Here is a 23,106-nt window from a genome sequence, read left to right as displayed (position 1 = left end):
TGGGTCACTACGAGCATAACTCTCTTTCTGTAAAATACAACTAGGTAAATACGCGCATATTTTAAATCTGTATTCACAATTGAAAATGCACAAAATTGGGATGAAGGATAGAAAGATCCCCCCCCAATTGAAGAAATAATTGTGAAACAAAAAGAAATAAGGGACCAGATAATAAACCTTTTATGTCAGAAAATTGCTTAAATACACATATCAAGGTTTAAGTTACTTGAAGTCGAAAAGGTCCTTCAACTGTGAGTAGTTTCCCAACATTAAAACCACTATTATTTCGATACACTATACAGGTTTATAGCCTACAGCAGACCCCACAGTGCCGCCCCCTTAAAAGTGCTGCCAGGGGTGGACCCCCCCTGCCTAGCTACGCCACTGGCTATAGTGATTTTGCTTCATAAAAAAGGAGACCAGAAGGACCTTAGTAACTATCGACTGATTAGCTTGTTGTCAAATGTATATAAAGTATTCTCCAAGATCCTTACAAATAGACTAAGTCAAGTTTTAGGTGGAAACCAACCAAGAGAATAGGCAGGGTTTAGGAGCAGATATTTGACTCTAGACCATTTGCAGGTGATGAATCAACTAATCGAGAAAACGACTGAATACAATACTGTATACCTCTGTGTTTAGCTTTTGTAGATTATGAGAAGGCCTTTGACTTGTAGAACAAATAGCTGGTTATGCAAGCAGGGTACAAATGAACAGATTGTAAGGGTTTTAGAAAAGATTTATGTGAAAGGTTCCACTATAATTCAACCACATAAAGATACAGAAAAGATCAAGATCGGGAAAGGAGTATGGCAAGGCGATACCATTTCACCAAAATGATCTACAGCTTGTTTGGAAGATATTTTCAGAAGGTTAAATTGGAAAGAGAAAGGTTTGAAGATTAATGGCAAATATTTGAACCACCTAAGATTTGCAGATGACATTATTCTTATTTCAGAGAAGGCAGAGGACTTGCAAGATATGCTGAGTGATCTGAACAAAGAAAGTCTCAAAGTAGGTTTAAAAATGAATAAGAGTAAAACCAAAGTAATGTTCAACACGAAAGTTCAAAGTAAAGAGATTATAATCAATGCATTCTGCCAGCAATAATCAACAGGTGTGACTTGGAAACTAACGAAGGTGATGGAAACAAAACTAAGGACAGTACAAAGGAGAATGGAGAGATCAGTGATGAGAAGAATGCTGAGAGACTGAAAGAGAGCAAGCTGGGTGAGAGAGCAGACTAGAGTGAAAGATATTGTGGAGGCAGTAAAAGAGAGGAAGTGGAATTGGGCAGGTAAGTTAGTGTGAAAGACTGATGAGCAATGGAGCAAGTATGTTACTGTGTGGATGCTAGAACATGGGAAGCGTGGAAGAGGGAGACCAGACAGAAGGTGGGGAGTTAAGATTGAGAAGTTTGCAGGAGTTACGTGGCAGATGTTGGCACGGTCATGTGAATCATAGAATGCTATGAAGGAGACCTTTGTTCAGCAGTGAACTCAGGAGGGTTGATTTGATTGATTGATATATATATATACAGCCACTATCCGAGTTACGACCTAGATAGGTTCCGACCAACCAGTCATAAGTCGGATCCCATTCAAAATGGCCGACACAAGGGTTCTACTCTAGGATACATGATATCAGTCTGTTGCATTTTAAGTAACTTTTTCTATTGAATACTATTAAATACAAGCTGTTTACTGTTTATTTATCAATGCTTTTTAGTTTAATTTTTATAATTTTTTCTATTTTTTTTTTCATTTTTTATTTTTTTATTTTTTTTTAATACTGTACTGTATTTCAGTATATATACGTATGCAGGTACTGTATGTATATACACACACACACACACACACACGTATTAAACATAACCTTGCTTACCATTTTTAAGTTTTTTAAATTGTAGTTTCCTATTAATAATTTTTTCTTAATTCTTCAATTGTTGTATGCACTCTAAATATATGTGAATTTTAAGATCTATTTTTCTCATCCATTTCAATCCATTCTAAGTGTGAGATATAGGTACAGCACTGTAGGCTTCTCTCCTACAGTGCTGTAGGAGAGAAGCCAAACGCAGAGTATGGGATCCAATGTATTTAACGTTGCGCCCAGCAGGGCTTCTCCCGAAATAACATAGTGGACTTTTTTAAGGCTATCGACCCATAAGGGGGTCATTAAGCCTGGTGTGAAGTTGTTCAGTCTCTACTTTTTTTTTTTAACACCAGTTTCATGTTCGTTTCTCCCCGCAAGCTCGGGTTATATAAGGAGTCAGATGTTTGTCCACTATGTTATTTCTGAAGAAGCCCTGGTGGGCGAAACGTTAAATACATTGGATCCCATACTCTGCGTTTGGCTTCTCTCCTACAGTTGTATACAGTATTGTTTTCAGTTGCTTAGTTGTTAATATGATATGGTAAGTTAAAGAAAGAAAATACTTATTATAGTGTATTCGTATTAGTAAACTCATAATAGGCATCAGCTAGACGTGGTCGTAAGTACGTAAATATCCTTCATCCATAATTTATCAAACTCTTCCACAAATGCCTTAGCTGCAGGCGCATCACTGCTAGCAGCCTCACCTTTCGACAACACGTGGTGAACCTGGTAACACTCTCGAAAGCAGCAAAACCACCCAGCACTCACTATGAACTCATATGAAGCATATTCTTCACCTGCACATTCTTTCAACATGTGAAATAAACTTGTAGCCTTACTTTGCACTGCTTGCAACATCACTCTCACATTTCTTTGCCTATTATCTTCCAACCACGTGTATAGCAACTTTTCCATCTCTGCCATAACTGCCGTACGCGATGCTGGTTGCCACAACTATCTTACGCGCTGTGCTGCCAGACATGTACAGTAAACTCATAATAGGCATCTGCTAGATGTGGTCGTAAGTACGGGTGGTCGTAACTCGCGTACGTCATAACTCGGATAGTGACTGTATATATAGCAAACATTATTGGGGCCAGAACTGTTCCTTGTGGAACATCACTTATCACTTCATTCCAATTAGAGTGTTTGTGTCTTATCACCACTCTCATTTTTCTTTCTTGCTAAAAGTCTTCCATCCATTTCAGCGGTTTGCCCTGTATTCCTCCTTCAGTTTCTAATCTCTTAAGCAACTTCTTATGTGGCACCTTGTCAAAAGCATTTTTCAGATCTAGAAATGCACAATCAACCCATCCATCTCTTTCTTGTATTATATCTATTAGCCTTGAATAGAACCATATTAAGTTTGTGACGCATGATCGTCCTTGTCTGAATCCAAATTGCCTTGGAATTAGTATGTTGTTTTTTTCTAGATGCCTTACCCATCTACTTTTGAACATTCACAAATTTTTGCTATTGTGCTTGTTAGAGAGATTGGTCTATAGTTTGTAGGGTCTTCTTTGTTTCCCCCTTTATATATAGGTACTATATTTGCTCTTCTCCCATCTTTTGTAACTTTTCCTTCTTTCAATGAACTGTTTATTAGGCTATGTATTTTGCCCGCCAGTTCATTCCTGCATTCTCTCAAAATCCAGTTTGCAATTTCATGTGGTCCATGCTATTCTCTGACATCAAGATTACTCAAGTGTTTCATTATTTCATTCCTTGTTACTTCTATTTCTTTCATAGGGGGGACTTTCTCCTCCCATTCGATATCACTAAGTTGTATGTTCCCCCTTGTAAACACTGATTTAAAATGCTTGTTCATAATTTCTGCCACATCTATTTCCTCTGTGTATTCAACTCCTCCTTTTCGTAGTGTCTCTAAATCTTTTGTTTTTTCACTTTGTTATTTACAAATCTGTAAAATAATTTTGGTTGATCTTTACATTTTTCTATGACATCTTTTTCAAATTTTCTTTTTTCTTCTCTGCACACTTGTACATATTCATTTCTATATCTAATATATATTTTCTATTTTTCAGGTCTTTTGTATTTTTTCCTTTTTGTCCAAGCTTTATCTCTTTTGTCTTTTAACTCCCTACAACTTTTGTTGTACCAGCACTTTACATATTCTTTTTCTTGCTTTTGTCTTGGGACATACTTTTCCACTCCTTTATAAATTCTTGTCAAAATATTCCATTTCTCTTCCACTGTTGTTTCCTCTTTGTATATTCTTTCCCAGTCTTCTTTTTGAAAGAATTCTCTTATTTTATCAAAATTTGTTTTTTCATACATCAATCTTCCTTTTCTATATTGTTCATTTCTTTTTATGTATTTTTCCTCATTTAGTTCCATTTCAACCAATATGTGGTCACTTTTACTTATTGGTGTCTTATATTCAATCTTTTCCACTATTTCAGGTTCTGATGTGATTATTAGGTCCAGTCTCAATGGTTCTTCATTTCTATACCTAGTGTTCTCTTGAATCCATTGCGTCATTGTATGGTCAATAATCATATCAAGTAGTACATTTCCCCATGAGTCGTCTCCACCCTTTACTGTCATCTCTTCCCAGCAGACTTCTTTACAATTAAAGTCACCCATTATAACTATTCTTCCTCCATCTTCCATTATCTTATTTAATGTTATCCTTGTGTCTTCTAACATACTTTTATGTTCTCTCCCTTCCCATGAGGCTGTTTTAGGAGGCACATGATTTATTACAAACTTTCTGGTCTTCCAATCTTTGTCTTCCACTTCCATCATAATCATCTCTACTCTATTTTTTCCATGTGTGACATTCCTCACATTCATAGTCAGGAACATAACTCCACCCCCTTGTTTTGTATCTCTGTTTCTAATCCAATAATTATATGCACCATGTCCTACACTGTTGGGTGGTAGTGGACCTTTCAATTTTGTCTCTACAATTCCCATCATGTCCGGTTCTTTTTCCTTCAGATAATCATTCAGCTCATTCAATCCTGTTATTAGTCCATCTATATTTGTGTAAGATACTCTTAATTTTCTGCTGTTTCCATTGTATTTTCGATTTCCCTTTTGTTTTCTCTATTATGTGCCATTTCCTCATTTTCATATTCACTACTCTCCAGTAGAATTCCTCTTTTTCTGACTCTGTTCTATTCTCGTTTTTTCCTTAGCTTCTTGTCTTTTTGTTTTCTACTCCTCTCTTTCCTCTTAATTCATTTATCTTATTTCCATACCTTTTTATATTGTTCACTGTCTGCTAGTTTCCCTGTTTTTGCTAGGATATTCTCTGCTGTCGTTTGTGACTTGAATTTAACCTTAATTGGTCTGGTCTTATCTGTACTATATTTCCCGAATCTATGCATTACTTCAATTTGTTTTCCTATTTCAGGTTCATCTTCCTGAAGTATTTCTTATATATTATTTCCTTTTTCTTTTTACTCCTTAATTCTTGTAGTCCTATTTAGATTATACTTCTCTTCCATCCCTAATATAATTATACATTTCTTTTTATCTGCTAAGTCTCTTACTATATTCTCCTTCTGTCTCATCACTTTAATAACTGTCTTCAGTTTGTTCTTTCATCTGCTGTTTCACTATATCATTAAATGTAATTTTGTTGTTCTCTTGGATTTTTTTTTTTTTTTTTTTCTTTACCCTGTGCTTCTTTTGCTATGGACTCTTTATTCTCTTTATTATTCCTCTTTAATTCCTCATTCTCATCTTTTACTTCTTTTAACTGTCTTTTTAATACTTCTATTTCTTTAGTTAGTTTTTGGTTCACCTTCTCTAATTCTTCCAATTTTTCAACTCTGCATGATCTGTGTGAGTTGACCAAACCTATCCTCCCAATGTTTGACAATTTTCTCAATTTTTCCTTCTAGGCTTGCTAATCGGGGGGAGGGGGGTCCCCCCCCTCATTAAATCCATGGGAATTTTTATCTATACCTTCCATTGTGCTGCTCTTACCTATATTTCTAATCTTTACATTTTTGTTAATCCCTTCTTCATCTCCAAAATCCTCCGGGCCGCGTTTGTTGACATGGCGTCTGCCTGCCTTGACCAAGCCCTCTCCTTCCTCATTTCTTTCCATTTCCCTCAGTAACCCCCCCCCCTTCTCCTTTTTCATCACCTTCCCACTACACCACGAGCTTTCCCCTTCCCTATAGATACAAAAAGGTACTTCCTAGACATTGAGATCCACAAAAATTTCCCTTCTTTTTCGGAGCTCCAATCTTCACTGTGAATCCATCTATGTCTATTTACCTAGTTGTATTTTGCGGGAAGGGGAGCTATGCTCGTGGTGTCCCGCCATTGTATCTCGCAGTGTCTAGTTTGCTTTTAAACTCATGAATGGTTTTTGCTCGTACTATTTCATTATCCAGTTTGTTCCAAGTGTCCAAAACTCTATGTGGAAAACTGTTTTTCTTCAGTTCTCTTCTATAGCTATGTTTTTTTATTTTCTTTCCATGTCCTCTTGTGTTTCTCTTGTCCCAGTAAAGTAAGTCCTCTCTATCAAGTATCTCTGTGCCTTTCATGATTCTGTAGATGGTCAATAGGTCACCTCTCTCTCTTCTTTGCTCCAGTGTCGGTAACTCCAGTTTAGCCAATCTCTCCTCGTATGATAGGTTTGCAAGTGCAGGTGCCATTTTTGTAGCTACTCTTTGGATTCTTGTGTGGGTGTAGTAGTGTGAGAGTGATCAGTTTATTAAGTATAGTTGGGAAAGCTTTTGGGAGGGTCTTGATTGAGAGGATTAGGAGATCAACAGAGGGAGTAATTGGTGAGGAACAGTGTGGGTTTAGGACAGGTAGGGGTTGCGTGGATCAGATTTTTGTGTTAAGGCAGATATGCTTTAGGAAAAGGTAAGGATGATTTTTTTGGGCCCTTGTGAATTTGGAAAAGGCTTATGACAGGGTAGATAGGAAGGCACTGTGGAGGTACTGCAGATATAGATTGGAGGAAAGCTTTTAAGAGCATTCAAGAGCTTTTAAGAGAGTAGTAGAGCTTGTGTTAAAATCCAAAATGGAGAGAGTGAGTGGTTTGAGTTAAAGGTGGGACTTCATCATGGATGTGTTATGTTGCCTTAGCTGTTCAGTTTATACATGGATGGGGTGGTGCAAGAGGTAAACACAAGGGTAATGGGTCGGGGATTGGAGATGGTTAAAGAAAAAGGAGAAAAGCAGGAGATAATTCAGTTGTTGTTTGCTGATGACACGCCTGTAGCAGGATCAGAGGAGGGATTGAGGAAGTTAGTGACAGTTTCGGAAGGTCTGCAAAAAGAGAAAGTTAAAGATAAATGTGGGTAAAAGTAAGGTGAGATGTACAAGGGGAGAAAGTGGCAGCAGATTGGAAGTATTAACCCCTTCGTTACCGACCCATCAACCTTACGTAAACAAACGTTTCAAACCGTCCCACGAATGGCTGGAGCCTTATGTTTGTAAACACAGACACTTGCCACCACGTGGGTAGAAATAACCCAGAAACCGAGGCCTTGAGAGCCCTCAATACACACAGCTTATAACTGTGACACGTGCGTGTCACGGGGAGCATGCTCGGTTCCTGGCGGGTGCACTCAGCCGTGACACGCAGGTGTCACAAAACACACATCCAGTACTCAAGGGGTTAAGGGAGAGAGACTGGAGGAAGTAGAAGTAGAAGATGCGAATGTGACAGGAAAGGGAGTGGAGGTGGAGGTAGAATGTAGATTGAGAAACAGACATTTGGAAATACCTGTAGATACAAAGAGGAGATTGATTGTGCCGACAGCACTGTATGTGGCAGAAACATGGAACATAAGAGAAGAGGAGTTTAAACGTGTTTGAGAATAAATGCATGAGAAGTATGATAGGGGTTACTAGGCTGGATAGAGTGAAAATCAAGGAGATGAGGAGAGTGGATTGGAAAGGGAGTTGGGAGATAGGGTGGATGAAAGTGCTGGGATGGTGAGGACACATGGAAAGAATGAGTGAAGAAAGATTAGTAAAAGAGGTGTGGAAAGCAGAGGTGGAAGGAGTGAACATGAGGAGGCACCCTAAGGATGAGATGGATGGATGGGGTAAAAGAGGCATTGGGAATGAGGGGCATGTCTGTTGGGGAAGGAGGGGAAGACAGAAGATAGGGGCGAGTGGAGAATAGTTGTGCATGGATGATGCTGTGATGCATGAAAGGGAGTGGGTAGGGGATGGGAGGGTTGTGGGAGTATGTGTGAAAAATATGATGCAACCGAAAGGGATTTCTCCCATCTCTTTTTCTGCATAAGGGGATGGAGAGGGGGGGGTTGCCAATTAATGAAGCGGCCATGCTGTGGATGTGCTATGTCTTGCAACACTGCTTCTGAGCCAGGGCAGTGGACAAGATACAGGGATGACCCATCATCCAGGAAGACCCAAGATAACATGGAGGGAGTGGGGTGGATGGGAGTGGAGTATTTGGGAATAGAATGGGTGAGAGTGGAGTGTATGGGGATGGAATGGGTGGGAGTGGAGTGTGTGAGGATGGAATGAGTGGGAGTGGATTTTATGCCTTTGGTTTTTTGTCTACCTCCCTTGTAAGGGGGAAAAAGCCTTTGGTATATGTATGTATATATGAATAGAAGTGGCCCAAGAAGGGAATCCTGAAGCACTTGTAACATTTTATCATCAAGAAGTTTTGCCTATTAGAATGACTACAATCATTTAACCAATTACTAATCCAGCTTAATAGGCTACCACTTATTCCATGTGAAGCTAATTTAGCAAGTAGTCTTTTGTGCAGGATGGTATTAAAAGCCTTTGCAAAGACCAGGTACAGGGTGTTCAGGATAAATTTGACACTTTCAGAAAGGAAAGAAAAAATTTGATGTATTCTTGAAATTCAAAGTGCATCGCTTAGAGAATCTTTTGCTAAATATAGTTTTCTCAAAGAAGCCGCCCTGAGCCTTCACAGCCACTAGGCAGGACCTGAACCTGGAACATACGGCCTTCACAGTGTCCTTCAAGAAACATCTGAATAGCAATTTGATCCTGGCAATCAGCTCATCCTTTGTGTTGCAGGTGGTACGATTAGTGTCTTTTTCAACTGTGCCCCACACACAATAGTCCATGGGGTTGCAATCAGGTGAGCTGGGGGGCCAGATGTTGGGACTGATGAAGTCATAGAAGTTCTCAGACAGCCACTTCTGGGTTTTCCCAGAGGTGTGACACAGATCTGAGTCCTGCTGCCACACATATAGCCTTGCCACAGCCACTCTCTCCACCCAGTGCTTGACAACAGTGGACAGCAACTCAATATAGCCATCTGAAGTGAGTGAGTCCCTCTTCAAAGATTTGGGGTGGCATGATGTGGCCTTTGCTGGGAACACACCCAAAGACACTTGGAACAAGCTAGACAATATAGTAGTGTGTGCAAAAACCATCCATGAATTTAAGAACAAACTAGACACTGTGAGATACAAAGGCAGGACACCACAAGTGTAGCTCCCCTTCCTGTAAAATACGACTAGGTAAATACAGTTTGAGGGAACTTGGTCTTCATGAAGTGTGGGACTTTGTAGTGCTTTCCAGTTGTCCATGCTCACTAGCTCTCACACCCACCAATAGTAAACAGAATCACCTATCCATTGCACTTCACCACTATTAAAACCTTCAAATGGTTCTGAGATGACAGAAGATCAAAAAATGATCAAATTTATTCCAAACTGTTAAGCTGTTAAGAGCAGTCAAGACTTTTAACGAAAGTAGTAGAGCTTGTGTTAGGATTAGAAATGGAAAGAGTGAGTGCTTTGAGGTAAAGGTGGAACTTATTCAGGGATGTGTTATGTCACCCTGGCTGTTCAGTTTATACATGGATGGGGCGGTGCAAAATGTAAATGTAAGGGTAGTGGGTCAGGGATTGGAGATGGTTAAAGAAAATGGTAGATAAACCAGTTGTTTGCTGATGACACTGTGCTTATAGCAGGATCAGAGGAGGGATTAAGGAAGTTAATGACAGTTGGGGAAGGTGTGCAAAAGAAGGAAGTTGAAGATGAATGTGGGTAAAAATAAGGTGACGAGAGGTACAAGGGGAAAAAGTGGCAGCAGCTTAGAAGTGAGTATTAAGGGAGATTGGATGAAGTGGATAGTTTTAGATACTTGGGTATGAATGTGACAGGAAAGGGAGGAGTGGGGGTGGAGGTAGAATGTAGATTGAGAGAAGCAAGTAAATGCCTTGGTGGATTAAAAAGTGTAATGAGAGACAGACATTTAGAAATGGATGCTAAGAGGAAATTGTATGGAGTGATTGTGCTGACAGCACTGTATGGGGCATAAACATGGAACATAAGAGAGGAAGAGAGAAGGAATTTGAATGTATTTACCTAGTTGTATTATATGGGAAAGGAGCTATGCTTGTGGTGACCTGTCCTTCTATCTTTCAGCATCAAGTTTTTTTTATTAAAATCTTGAATAGTATTTGCATACACTGTTTCTTTATCTAAGTTATTCCAGATATCCAGCACTCTGTGTGGGAAGCTATTCTTTTTCCGATCTCTTCTATAGTTATCCTTTTTGAGTTTCTTTTCATGACCTCTTGTTTTTCCATTGTCATTTTTAGTAAATCATTCCTATCAAGGATTTCCATTCCTTTCATGATTCTATAGATAGTCAATAGATCATCTCTTTCTCTTCTCTGCTCCAGTGTTGGTAGTTCCAATTTCGACAATCTTGGTTTGTATGTTAATTTGGAAAGAGCTGGTGCCAACTTTGTCATTGCTCTCTGTAATCTTTCTAATTACCTTATATTCTATTTAGTACTGGGTGTCCATAGTGTTGCTGCGTATTCCAGTTTTGGTCTAATTAATGTAACTAACATTTTTTTAATAATTTCTTCATCCAAATAGTCAAATGCCACTTTCATTGACCTTAATAGGTTGAAGGTTTCTCTGACTACTTTGTTGACATGTTTATTTGGTGTCATGTCTTTGCTGATTATTACTCCAAGGTCTCTTTCTGAGGTGAGAAGGAGAGCAGGGGTGGAAAGGGAGTTGGGAGATAGGGTTGATGAAAGAGTATTGGGATGGATTGGACACATGGAAAGAATGAGTGAAGAAAGACTAATAAAAGAGGTGTAGAAGGAGTGAACATGAGGGGTCAACCTAGGATGAAATGGATGGATGTGGTAAAAGTGGCTTTGGGAAAGAGGGGACTCTCTTGAGGAAGGACAGAAGACAGAAGATAGGGGTGAATGGAGAATGGTTGTGTATGGATAATGCTGTGATGCATGAGGTGGAGTGGGTGGGCAATAGGGAGGTGAGGGAGTATGTATGAGAAATAAATTGATGCAGCCCTAAGGGATTTCTCCCTGTCTTCTCTTTTTCTGCCTGAGGGGACAGAGAGGAGGGTCGCTGATTTAATGAAGCAGCTTTGCTGTGGATATGCCATGTCTTGTGACACTGCTTCTGACCCAGGGGAGCGTGTGAGATGCAGGGATGATCCGTCATCTAGGAGGAGCCAAGATAAGAGTGAGGGGAGTGGAGTATGTAGGGGATGGAATGGGTTAGAGTGGTTTATGCCTTTGTTTTTTTGGCTACCCCCCTTATAAGCGGAGAAAAGCCTTTGGTATATATATATCCCAAACACCCTGTATATTAATTCTATATTGTTTCTTTTGTCATAATTGGAGAACGAATACCGTTAGAAGCTGAGAGAAGTTTGGGAGGTAGTAAGAAATGAAAATGAAACAGGAGTAAAAGAATTTATATATATCAAGAGGAAGTGATGGTGCACAAAGATGGTATATGTGATGAGGATGGTAGGAAACAGAAGTAGAGACTGCAGATGGTTGAATAAAGAAGTAAAGATGGTGGTGAAAGAAAAGAAATAAGCTTATGAGGATTGAAACAGACATAACAATAACAATAAGTGGTTAACCAGTTTCAATGTAGGATGACATTGCAGAGTAAGCCAAGATATATCCATATCTCAGGAATAGAAAAAAATATATAAAATACTCCAGGGTGCACTGTTCTCACATATGATAATCAATCCCTTTATAAGTGATTTCCCAACCCCAGAACCAGAATTTAACATCAATATATTTTCATATATAAATCTCACATACCAAAATGCTTCTTCCCCTTCACAAGGGTGGTAGCCAGTCAAGGCATGTACCCACCACCCATCCCATACCCTTCCAGAGCTATTTGCTTACAATTTCAAAAAAACTCCAAATACCTAGTGGATGAAGGCCTGTCCTCATCCCTCACCCACTCCCTGGTTCAGAGGCAATTCAGCAAGCCAGAGTACATCCACAGCAGGGCATAAAAGCCAAAGTTGGTTTACCCCCACTGCTTCATTGACATTGCAACCCTCCCTTCTTGTCCCCTCATGAGCATATAGAGAAGTCAAGGAGAAATATCTTTGAGCCATGTCAGTTTATCATCAATTTACAACCATTCCCCACTCTTGCCTTCTCCTTCCTAGGCTCAACAGACATTTGTCTTTTACCTAAGGCTTCACCCAATCCATTCATCCCACCTCTACCTTTTTTTTTTTTCCCCCAAGTATTCATTCTTTCCTTATACCTAAACCATTCCAATATTCATTTATCAACCCTTTCTGTGAGCTCCCTCTCCAACCCTGCTCTCTACCTCACCTCTTCATTTCTCATTCTGTTTGTCCTTGTAACCACCATACTTCTCAAACACTTCAGCTCAAACATTGAAATTTCTCCTTTCTGCCTCCCTTAGATTACAAATCTACCCCCATACAGTCTTATAGGCACAATCACTCCCTCATACAATCTTCACTTTGCCTCATCCGTAGATACCCATTGCTCATGACACTTTTCATTCCCCCATGACATTTACTTGCATCCTTCACTGTACAGCTTATCTCTAGCACCATTCCTTTCCTTACTCCATGTGCCCCTAATACTTAAAAATATCCACTTCTTCAGGAGTCTTGCCATTAAGAATTACCTCCAACCCACTGCTTCCCTCACCCCTTGTACATCTCAACACCTTTTAACCACATTTACTTTTATCTTTTTATCACATATCTTCACATGCTACATCATTAGCTACCCCAAGATCCTCCTCTAGTCCAACCACAAGTGCATTGTCATCAAACAACTAGCTCAACTCCCATTTCCCTCCACTCTCACTACCCATCTCCTATCCTCTGCCCATCACCTTTACATTTACCTCCTGTATTGCCCCCATCCATCTACACATTGAACAGCCATGGTGACAATTACACCTTCACTTCAAACCACTCACCCACTGTTCTGGGAGTTGTATGGGGGAGAGTGTAAAGAGTGACTTTCTACCCTATTTCAGAGTCCAGGTGCTAGCCACAACTAACTGAACATGACAAAATAACTACCCCAGCAACATAAAACTCAAACAACTGTTATGCCATTTTACCTGCAGTACACAACCTCTTCAGTACGGGCCAAAATCTCGCGGGCAGCATTAGCTGCCAGACGTACGATGTGTCGTAATAATACTCGCATCATAAAATATAGTCACCGCTTATATCGATCGTTCTCTCTTTCACCCGTGAATTTTGATAACCATAGAAAATGTAATGAAGACAGTTTAGAGAGTATGTCATTACGCAGGGGCAACTACAATAAATATAATCAAGACGCCGATATGGCAGCCTCGCATATCCACTTGCTCCTCATGCCGCCTACGTATGCGGCACCGTATGGAAGGGGTTAAAGCTTCGAACTGAACTACATTGCACTGCCTCTGCAGGAAGTTTATTCCATTCATTAACTACATGGTTGGCAAATTGTTTCTGCTCACTTCCAAATTAAGTCTATTTCCGGACAGTTTGAGACCATAGCTTCTTGTCTGATTCTCATTCAGTGTGAAAATTTTGATCACTTTTGGTGTCAATTCTTAAAGACCTGTATCAAGTCACTTCATATGTTTTAGTAGATTTTCGTATGATTTATTTTTGATATTTTAAATAAGTTTTGTGGTTCGCCGTTGTATTTTTCCAATCTGTCAATGTCTTTAATGAGATTCGGTGACCATGCGGAAACAGCATATTCCAAATGTGGACAAACTTACGATTTATATAGCTTGTTAATGAGTGATGGACTTTTGAAGCAAAAGATCGTGCAATCAGTCCTAGATCTTGTTTGCTTTCTCAGAGGCTAAAATACACTGCTTGGATGATTTGAGATTGTTCTGATAATTATGTTGAGATCTTTTTCACTATCCACTTTTGTTAATGAATTTCCAAATAACTTGTAATCATACTTCCTGTTATTTTTACCTATGTGCATTACCTTGCATTTACTTGTATTAGATTTGATTAGCCACTTTTCAGACCATTGCTGTAATTTATCTAAATCTTCTTGAATATCTAATTGGTTTAAATGATCTGAATGAATACAGAAATTAATTCAGACCTGTGCCTCATGATTGAATCTGGAAATTAAATCAGAGTTCTTCATTACCTAACCTAATCACTTGAGTGGATACTACATTGAAGTGTAATTATTTTTTTGTGTGTACCGTGGTAGTCAATTGTTTTACATTTCTCATGGCTCATTGTACTAATTCTTGTATAGATGGACGAAGTGAGGTCTACTTTGCTGACCGAGACAACAGTATCTTCCAAGTTCCAGAGGTGGAATTCCGCCAGAAGCGGAATCTTCAACTTCATATGTCTGACACATTGTTAGATGGGGTAAGCTATGTTTTTGCACTGCTTCTATACTTGTCCTTATGCATTTACATACTTGATGGGTATAGAGTGGGAAAAGTGAAAGTAAATGTGGATAAAAGTAAGGTGATGAGGAAGGTTGAGAGTAGCAGTAAGTCAGAGAGAGGCTAGAGGAAATGGATAAATTTGAAGTATTTCAGATCACATGTAGAATGAAATGGAGGAGTAGGGCTAGAGGTTAATTACAGAATAAAGAAGTAAGTAAATGTCTTGGATTGAAAAGTGTCATGAGAAGTAGGTGTCTAGGGATGGAGGCAAAGAGAAGACTATATGAAGGAGTGATTGTGACTATGGCACTTTATGGGGCAAACTTGAAATGTAAGGAAGACAGAAAGGAGAAATGAGGAGGTGAGACAGAAAGTGATACTTGAAAGGGAGCTCACACATAGGGTTGATAAAAAAAATACTGGAATAGTTAAGGCATATGGAAGGAATGAGTTAAGAAAGACAAAGAAAAAGAGTGTGGAAGGCAGAGGTGGGTGGAGTGAACTTGAGGGGAAGACCAAGAATGACATGGATGGGGTAAAAGGGGCCTTGTGTAAAAGGGGAATGTCTGTTGAGCAAGGAAGGAAGAGGGCAGGGGATAGGTTGTGAATGGATGATAAAGTGACATGGCCTGAAGGTATTTCCCCTTGTCTTCTCTATTTACTTGTGAGGGGATGAGGAGGGAGGGTCACAATGTAAATGAAGTGTGATAGACCAGTTTTGGCTTCATTAAACAACCTCTTCACAAGTGATCCCACAGTAGATGCAGAGCATAATACCCAAGTGCTCACCTATGCAAATGACCTACTAGTAATGACCTATCATATCTTAGTATTTGTTTTATTGGGGCACATTCATATGTGCTATACTATACTGTATATTGAGTATTTTGAGGGAGTGAAGGGAAATTTACCTGATAACATGATGAAACTAACTCATAGAATGTTGCAATCCAGTTATCATGAGTTAACAAGGTTTTACTGTATATAAACCATATTTTTAGGCATATAAGGTACACAGGCACATAAGATACACCCTGATATTGGCATGTTATTGCATTTGAAAATTTGGCAGAATTGTGGTGTTAGTAGAATATTAGTTTCTAATTTAGGCTTGAGATAAAAATAAAACCAGAGTTAGTTTTGTCTGTAAGGAATTTTGATGACTTTGTTTTTTTTCCCTTTCCCCCCTTTTTTTTTTTTTTTTTTTTTTTTTTTTTTTTTTCCTAGGAAATGGTGATTGACAAAGACCCTAACACAGGGCAGAAGTTTCCACGTTACCTCATATATGCTGCGGTCCGGATTCAGGGAAGGGAAGTCTCCCATGACTCATTTCCATTGCGGTTTGAGAGAATCAAGGTGAATCATATAGTGATTAGTTTTGTCTCCCTCCTCTTTTTATTGATTATTAAACAGATGGCAGGTGCCAAGATAGGAGGGAGGGAGGAGGGTGGAGGGGAGTGGAATATATGGGAAATGAAATGGGTGGGAGTGATTTCTATGCCTTCGTTTTGGCTACCCCCCGTGCAAGGGGAAAAAAGCCGTTGGTATATGTATGTATGTATGTATTAAACAGATGGCACTTTGAATGAATTTTTGAGGTAAGAGCCCTACTATTAAGTAAAAGTGTTGAGTTAGAAGTGAGACCCTAATATTTTTTCATATATTTTTTCTTCATATTCTCATTTTCTTATCTACAGTGAATCTTTGTAGATCCAAGATCTAAATCTAAAGGCTGAAGGTACAAGAGGCCTTTTTTTCCCATACAGAAAGCAAGCAAAGGACTCATTCAAAGAGGGAAAAAAAATATATTAAATAAATATATATATATATATATATATATATATATATATATATATATATATATATATATATATATATAACCCTAACTACACACAAGGGATAGCCCCCAACCCCAAAAAAGAAAATATATATATATATATTTATATATATATATACACCCACTCCTCGTTTAACGACCTACTCGGTTAACGACAACTTGGAGTAACGACGGGCTTTATGACAGACCAATATTCGTTTAACGTAAATCTCCCGAAGTTACGACGTCGTGTACGATAATTAAGTTGGCTGAGGCAAATTTGTATGATGTTATAAATGAACTTGTACGGTGGATATTAGCTGTGAGGTAAAGTGTTCTGAAGCTTAGGTCTACATTACCATCCTGCAAGCTGCAAAAACTACCTGGGGTACAATATATACTGGTAGTGGTAAATTTTTAGTTTCGACCAAGGGCGCAATATAGCAATAGAAAATTAATTATTAATTTTGTAAATTATAATGTATCAACGTAATATGCAATTTTGTGAGCGGAAATAAAAAAAAGGTGCTAAAACAAATTTCGTAAGTAACGAAGTCATGTCGGACGAATGGTACACCATGTTTGTTATGATAGATGCCGATGTCGAAGAAATGAAAGGATGATAAATCCGTCTAACCTAACCTGTGTTTGATAAATCATTACCTGCAAATTAAATGTCATCCGGCTCGTCCTCGTTGTTGTCGTGAGAGACGTTGGCAGACGACAAGATGGCGTCCCGAGCCTATGCTACCGACTTCGTTCATTAGCATATTTTCTTGTAGCATGGTATTTTTTACTTTCATTTCCGCCCACAAAATTGCATATTACGTTGATACATTTTAATTTACAAAATTAATAATTAAATTTCTATTGCTATATTGCGCCCATGGTCGAAACTAAAAAAAATACCCCGGATTTGGTCATATACGGTAATTTCAGGGACCTAACCACCGTAAATAAACAGTAAATAAAGCTTTAATCTACTGTGTAAAGTAGGGAAAATACACGAAAATAAAGATACATGTATTGCTGGACATTGTACATATAGTACATGTACGTATATGTATACACTTTCGCTTAACGACCAATTCGGTTAACGACGGTGCGCTGGTCCCAATTGTCATCGTTAAACGAGGAGTGGTTGTACATATATATACCAAGGAGTCCGAATCTTACAAGGGAGGTAGCTCAAGACAAAAGGCATAATTCAACTCCTATCCATTTCATTCCTACTCACTCCATTCCCATTCACCACCCCTCCCTCCCTCTTTTCTTGGTTTCCATTTATTAATTTATTAAGATAAATTAATAGATACATACACTAATGGCTTTTTCCCTCCTTATAAGGGAGGTAGCCAAAGTCAATAGGCTAAAGTCCACTCCCACCCATTTCATCCCCACACACTCCACTCCCATTCACCATCCCTTCCTCCCTCCTTCCATGGCTCCTCCTAGACTGGGTCATCCCTACACCTTGTCGACCACCCTGGGTCAGAAGCAATGCAACAGGGCCACTATTTAATTGATGACCCCTACTCTCCATCCCCTCATACAGAAAAGGAAAAGATGGGGGAGAAATCCCTTCAGACTGCATCAAAATATTGTTCACACATAACAACTCTCTAACCCCCCCCCCCCAACTTTGTCATTGCTTTTTGTATTCTTTCTTAGTTCTTAATATATTTTTTTAGTACTGGGTATCCATAGTGTTGTTGCATTCTCTAGTTTTGGTCTTATTATTGTAACTCAGTGATTCTTAACCAGCGGGGGCACAAGCTTTCGGGTGAAAAGTATAAGTTTTTCCAGTTCGTGATTACTTTTACAACAGCATGGGCCAGTACTATAAGCATAAGCATATGAATTATTACAGAATTCTTTCTTACTAATGAACCGTTAGAGTGAGACCCGTTTAGGCAGAGCGTTTCTTCCGAGGTTGTCTTCGTCGGTTGAATCGTACGATGACGTCATGATAAGACAGAAGCTGATTGGCTAGTAAATTCTCGCGCGATGCTATCAATGTGTGGGACGGTGTGACTGAGACAATTGCATTTCACCAGTCGTTGTGTGATTATTGCTTATTGTTGTGTTGGCCTCATTTGTTCTACATATTTACATAGATACAAAAGATCAAGTATTTTGCAATGAGTGCTAGGAAACGGAAGTACATTGAAGATTACATTCGATTTGGATTTGTGTCTCTCCAAAGGGGTGACACCGAGGTTCCACAGTGTGTGATGTGTTACAAGACTCTGAGCAATGATGGAATGCGGCCTTCACGCCTGGAACGCCACTTGAGGACATCACATCCTGCTTTAGTTGACAAGCCGAAGGCATTCTTTGAAACTAAAAAAGACACCTTGAAGCAAGCTAAACTGGACGACAGTGGGTCATTTCGGCAGCAATCTTCAAAGGTTGTTGAGGCTTCCTATGAGATAGCTATGTTGATTGCAAAGAGCAAGAAGAGCCATAACATTGGAGAGTCTCTCATAAAACCAAGTATATTATGTGCAGCAGAACTCGTTTTGGGGAAAGATAGTGCAAATAAGCTTTCCCAGATTTCTTTGTCAAATGATACAGTCAAGAAAAGGATAGATTAATTATCTCAAGATATCAAAGTTCAGACTCTCGACCAAGTAAGAGCCTCCCCTGTTTTTGCCATCCAGTGTGATGAAATGACTGATGTCGCTCAGTGTTCTCAGCTTCTGATGTATGCTCGTTTTGTATCAGACAATAATATAAAAGAGGAAATTATGTTCTGTCACCCGATGGAAAGTTTCACAACAGCAGAAGCTATTTTTGATGTTATATCAGATTTTTTCCAGGAAAATCAGCTTTCTTGGGAGTCGCTGGTAGGAGTGTGTACTAATGGAGCACCAGCCATGCGTGGTTTACGGTCTGGGTTTGTCACAAAGGTGAAAGAAAGAAATCCTTCCGTAATGAGTACACACTGCATACTTCATCGGGAAGCCTTAGCATCCAGAACTTTGCCTGTTGAAGTGATGGACGTCTTGAATGTGGCTATCAAGATTGTCAATTTTGTCAAAGCTGGAGCCTTGAACAGTCGTCTTTTTAAACTGCTGTGTAAGGATATGGAATCCGAACATGAAGCCTTGCTTTTTCACATGAACGTGCGATGGTTGTCAAAAGGAAATATGCTTGGAAGGCTTTATGAGTTACGAGAAGTAGAAATATTTCTAGATTCACAGCAGAAAGTAGACCTTTATGAAAAATTTCAGTATGAAGGCTTTCATGCAACCTTAGCCTACCTAGTGGATATTTTTGAGGCATTGAATGCTGTGAACCTCAAACTACAAGGAAAAAACAACAATATCCTCGTGCACCATGACACCATTCATACCTTCATGGCCAAACTCGATCTTTGGAAATGTCGAGTTCTACAGGGAAATGTAGCCAGTTTTAGAAACTTAGATACGGCTCTCGCTGACAGTAACCTCGACTGAGTTAAAAGAGCAAATAATTACTCATCTAAGTGACTTGAAATCGGAATTCGTTAGATACTTCCCAGATATAGACGACAAGCGTGAAGCATGGAAATTCATCAGGAATCCATTTCAATGTGAAGTAGCTGATGTAGCTGAAGAAGTCCAAGAAGAGTTCCTAGAGTTGAAGATCGACTCCACAGCTAAAGAAGACTTCAAAGATATGGATTTGGAGACTTTCTGGGTCAAATACCTTCATGTTTACCCTTTGACCTTACACCAGGCTCTTCGGATTCTAACAATGTTTGGATCCACATATATGTGTGAAACGGCATTTTCCACGCTCATTTCTATCAAGACTAAGTACAGAAACTGCCTCAACGTTGAAGGCGACTTGCGTTGTGCACTCTCGAGCATTCGACCGCGTATTCTAGATCTGGTAGCTAAGAAGTAGTGCCAAATATCTCATTAATCATGTACCTATTCGAAAGTGTCAAATATCAAATTATTGCAATTTATACTTGATAAATGGACTAAAAAGACATTGCCGTTTCTATTCTATTTTTAAATTAGAGAATAATATTTACCTATATATGCAAGGGGGCGTGAAAAAAATAGTAGTTCGTAGGGGGGGGGTGGTAATGAAAAGGTTAAGAACCACTGTTGTAACTAATATTTTTTTTATGTTATTGGTATGTTCGTCTGGTGTCATTTCTTTGCTGATTATTACTCCAAGGCCTCTTTCCGAGTTCACTTCTTTTTACTGCTTCACCAATTTTATAATATCTTGATATTCTATTTTTACTTTTTCCAAATTCCAAATTGGGAGATAGGGTTGATGAAAGAGTATTTGGATGGTTTGGAGACATGGAAAGGATGAGTGAAGAAAGATTAGTACAAGAGGTGTGGAAGGCAGAGGTGGAAGGAGTCAACATGAGGGGGCATCCTAGGATGAGATGGATGGATGGGGTAAAAGGGGCATTGGGAAAGAGAGGAATGTCTGTTGAGGAAGGACGGGAGAGGACAGAAGACGGGTGAATGGAGAAAGGTTGTGTATGGATGATGCTGTGATGCATGAGGGGGAGTGGATAGGGGATGGGGGGTGAGGGAGTATGTATGAGATATAAATTGATGCAGCCCGAAGGGATTTCTTCCCATCTTCTTTTCTACATGAGGGGACAGGGAGGGGGGGTGAAAAGTGGATAAGATGCAGGGATTACCCATCATCAGGGGAAAAAATACTTCTTTTTTTTTTCCACCAGAGCCATTTTTTTAATTACCAGAGCCATTTTTTATACTTCCAGAGCCATGTTTTTGCAGGTTCTATTGGAAGGCTAACTCATTACTCATGTGCATGAAAAATATATATATATATATTTTTAAACAAATCAGCCTTTAATTTTGGGGGGAGGGGGATGGGTGGGGGAAGAATAAGATACATGCAAATTTACAGGTTATTATTGTAATGTATTGATACAAACATGCCAAATTAGTTAATGGATTTCAATATGATGCAAATTACTGAGTTACCTTTTTAAGTTGTTTAAGATCCACTTGCAGAGTTTTGTAGAATAAAATTAGTAGTTTCTGACTTTCTGCTGTTCTGCATAGTACTATGCAGGTCTTCTATGGTAGCAGTACAAGGTCACTATGTAATTTTCATTACTTGATATTAATCTAGTTATAGCAACCTAATAGGTTAAACCTGTTTATATGATTATTTGATTAATCCATTAGCATGTAATTTTCAACTTCTCATTCTCAGTGCTCAGTTTACACTAGCTCTCTTAATCAGTTTTACTCACTCTTTAACTCTTGCACTTTGAATTTTTGATGATTTGATCTAGTTACTGTTATTTAGTCAATGGTGCATTTTACATGTAGTCAGTGCATTGATTGGGCAGCTAGCTGCATGCAACCAATGAACTTCCCTGCACAGAGGTACCATGCAATTCGCAACTAGCGACATTATGTAGCACGATGGTCGTGTAAAGTCTAGTCAACATGTACTAGTATATGTGCACATGCGTTGCGTTTATGATATCGATTGATAATGCAATGATTGATCACGGGTAAGTTGTGTATGCTCTGATCCTTTCATCAATGGTGATGGGATTCGGGGATTGCCAAATGATGGATAATGCATGAAAACATTGAATCTTGCCGCGGGAGCGATTTTTTTGTGGGGGATCGCTCCCGCCATTGGATTTGTGAGAGCGACATTAGAACTTTCCGAAGCGAAATCGCGTGTCGCTCCCGTGTATTTTTTTCGCTGCCCGTCATCCAGGAGGTGCTAAGATAAGAGGGAGGGAAGAGGGTAGAGGGGATGGAATAGGTGGGAGTAGTTCCTATGCCTTTTTCTTGTGGCTACCTTCCATGTAAGGGGGAAAAAGCCTTTGGTATATGTATGTATTAACCACTTCACTACGGGACTTAAATCTCGCGGGCAGCAGCCAATACCAGCTATACGACGTGTCGTAATAATACATCATAAAATATAGTCACGGCTTATATCGATCGTTCTCTCTTTCACCCGTGAATTTTGAAAACCACAGAGAATGGGATTAAGAGCAGATTAGGGAGAATGTAAAAACACAGGGGCGACTACAATAAATATAATCAAGACGCCGATATGGCAGCGTCACGAATCCACTTGCTCCTCATGACGCCTACGTGTGCGGCACTGTATGGAAGACTAACATCATGGACCAGCAGCACCTCCAAGTATCTACATAGTGATTTTACATTCAAGGTTATCAAAGACTTCAAATATGTTGGTTCCACTGTCCCCAGTAATCTCTCCCAGAATACTGAACTCAGTAAGTGGCTTGGCAAAGTAGCAACAGTCATGGCCTGCCTATCATAGAGGGTCTGGAATAATCACATAACTCCCTTAACACAAAGATGTAAGTGCACCAAGCTCATATGCTCAGCATACTGCTCTATGGCAGCTAGACATGGACCATTTCCCACCAAGGATGCAGGCTTAACATCCACATGCACAGCCTCAGGAGGATTCAGGGCATCACATGGCAAAACCATGTACCAAACAAGAATGTTCTCAACCAGGCAGGCATCTCCAGCATGTCTGCACTCCTGACTCAGCACCAACTGCAGTGGCTTGGCCATGTCAGATAAATGGATGATGGGTGAATCCCCAAGGGCATCATGTATGATGAACTCATCACAGGTTCCAGACCTGCAGGAACATCTTTAAACAAGACATGAGGGCAGGCGACATTAATCCAGCAAACTGGGAGGTAGTAGCTGAAGATCACAACAGCTGGAGAAGTAC

General features: G+C 39.4%; 1 protein-coding gene across 1 annotated transcript in view; it reads left to right on the top strand.

Annotated features, from left to right (window-relative positions):
* Positions 1–23,106, top strand: part of LOC143021995 (mRNA-capping enzyme-like) — a 196,646-nt gene that overhangs the window by 89,559 nt on the left and 83,981 nt on the right. Inside the window, 2 exon segments of the mRNA XM_076179926.1 lie at positions 14,414–14,532; positions 15,783–15,911. Coding sequence (XP_076036041.1) covers positions 14,414–14,532; positions 15,783–15,911 — 248 coding nt within the window.

The sequence above is a fragment of the Oratosquilla oratoria genome, chromosome 43 (assembly GCF_046742065.1).
Source record: "Oratosquilla oratoria isolate Oo_2021 chromosome 43, ASM4674206v1, whole genome shotgun sequence".
In the NCBI taxonomy this organism is placed as follows: Eukaryota; Metazoa; Arthropoda; class Malacostraca; order Stomatopoda; family Squillidae; genus Oratosquilla; species Oratosquilla oratoria.
Note: the sequence above shows the minus strand (reverse complement) of the source record. Positions and strands in the feature narration are given on the sequence as shown.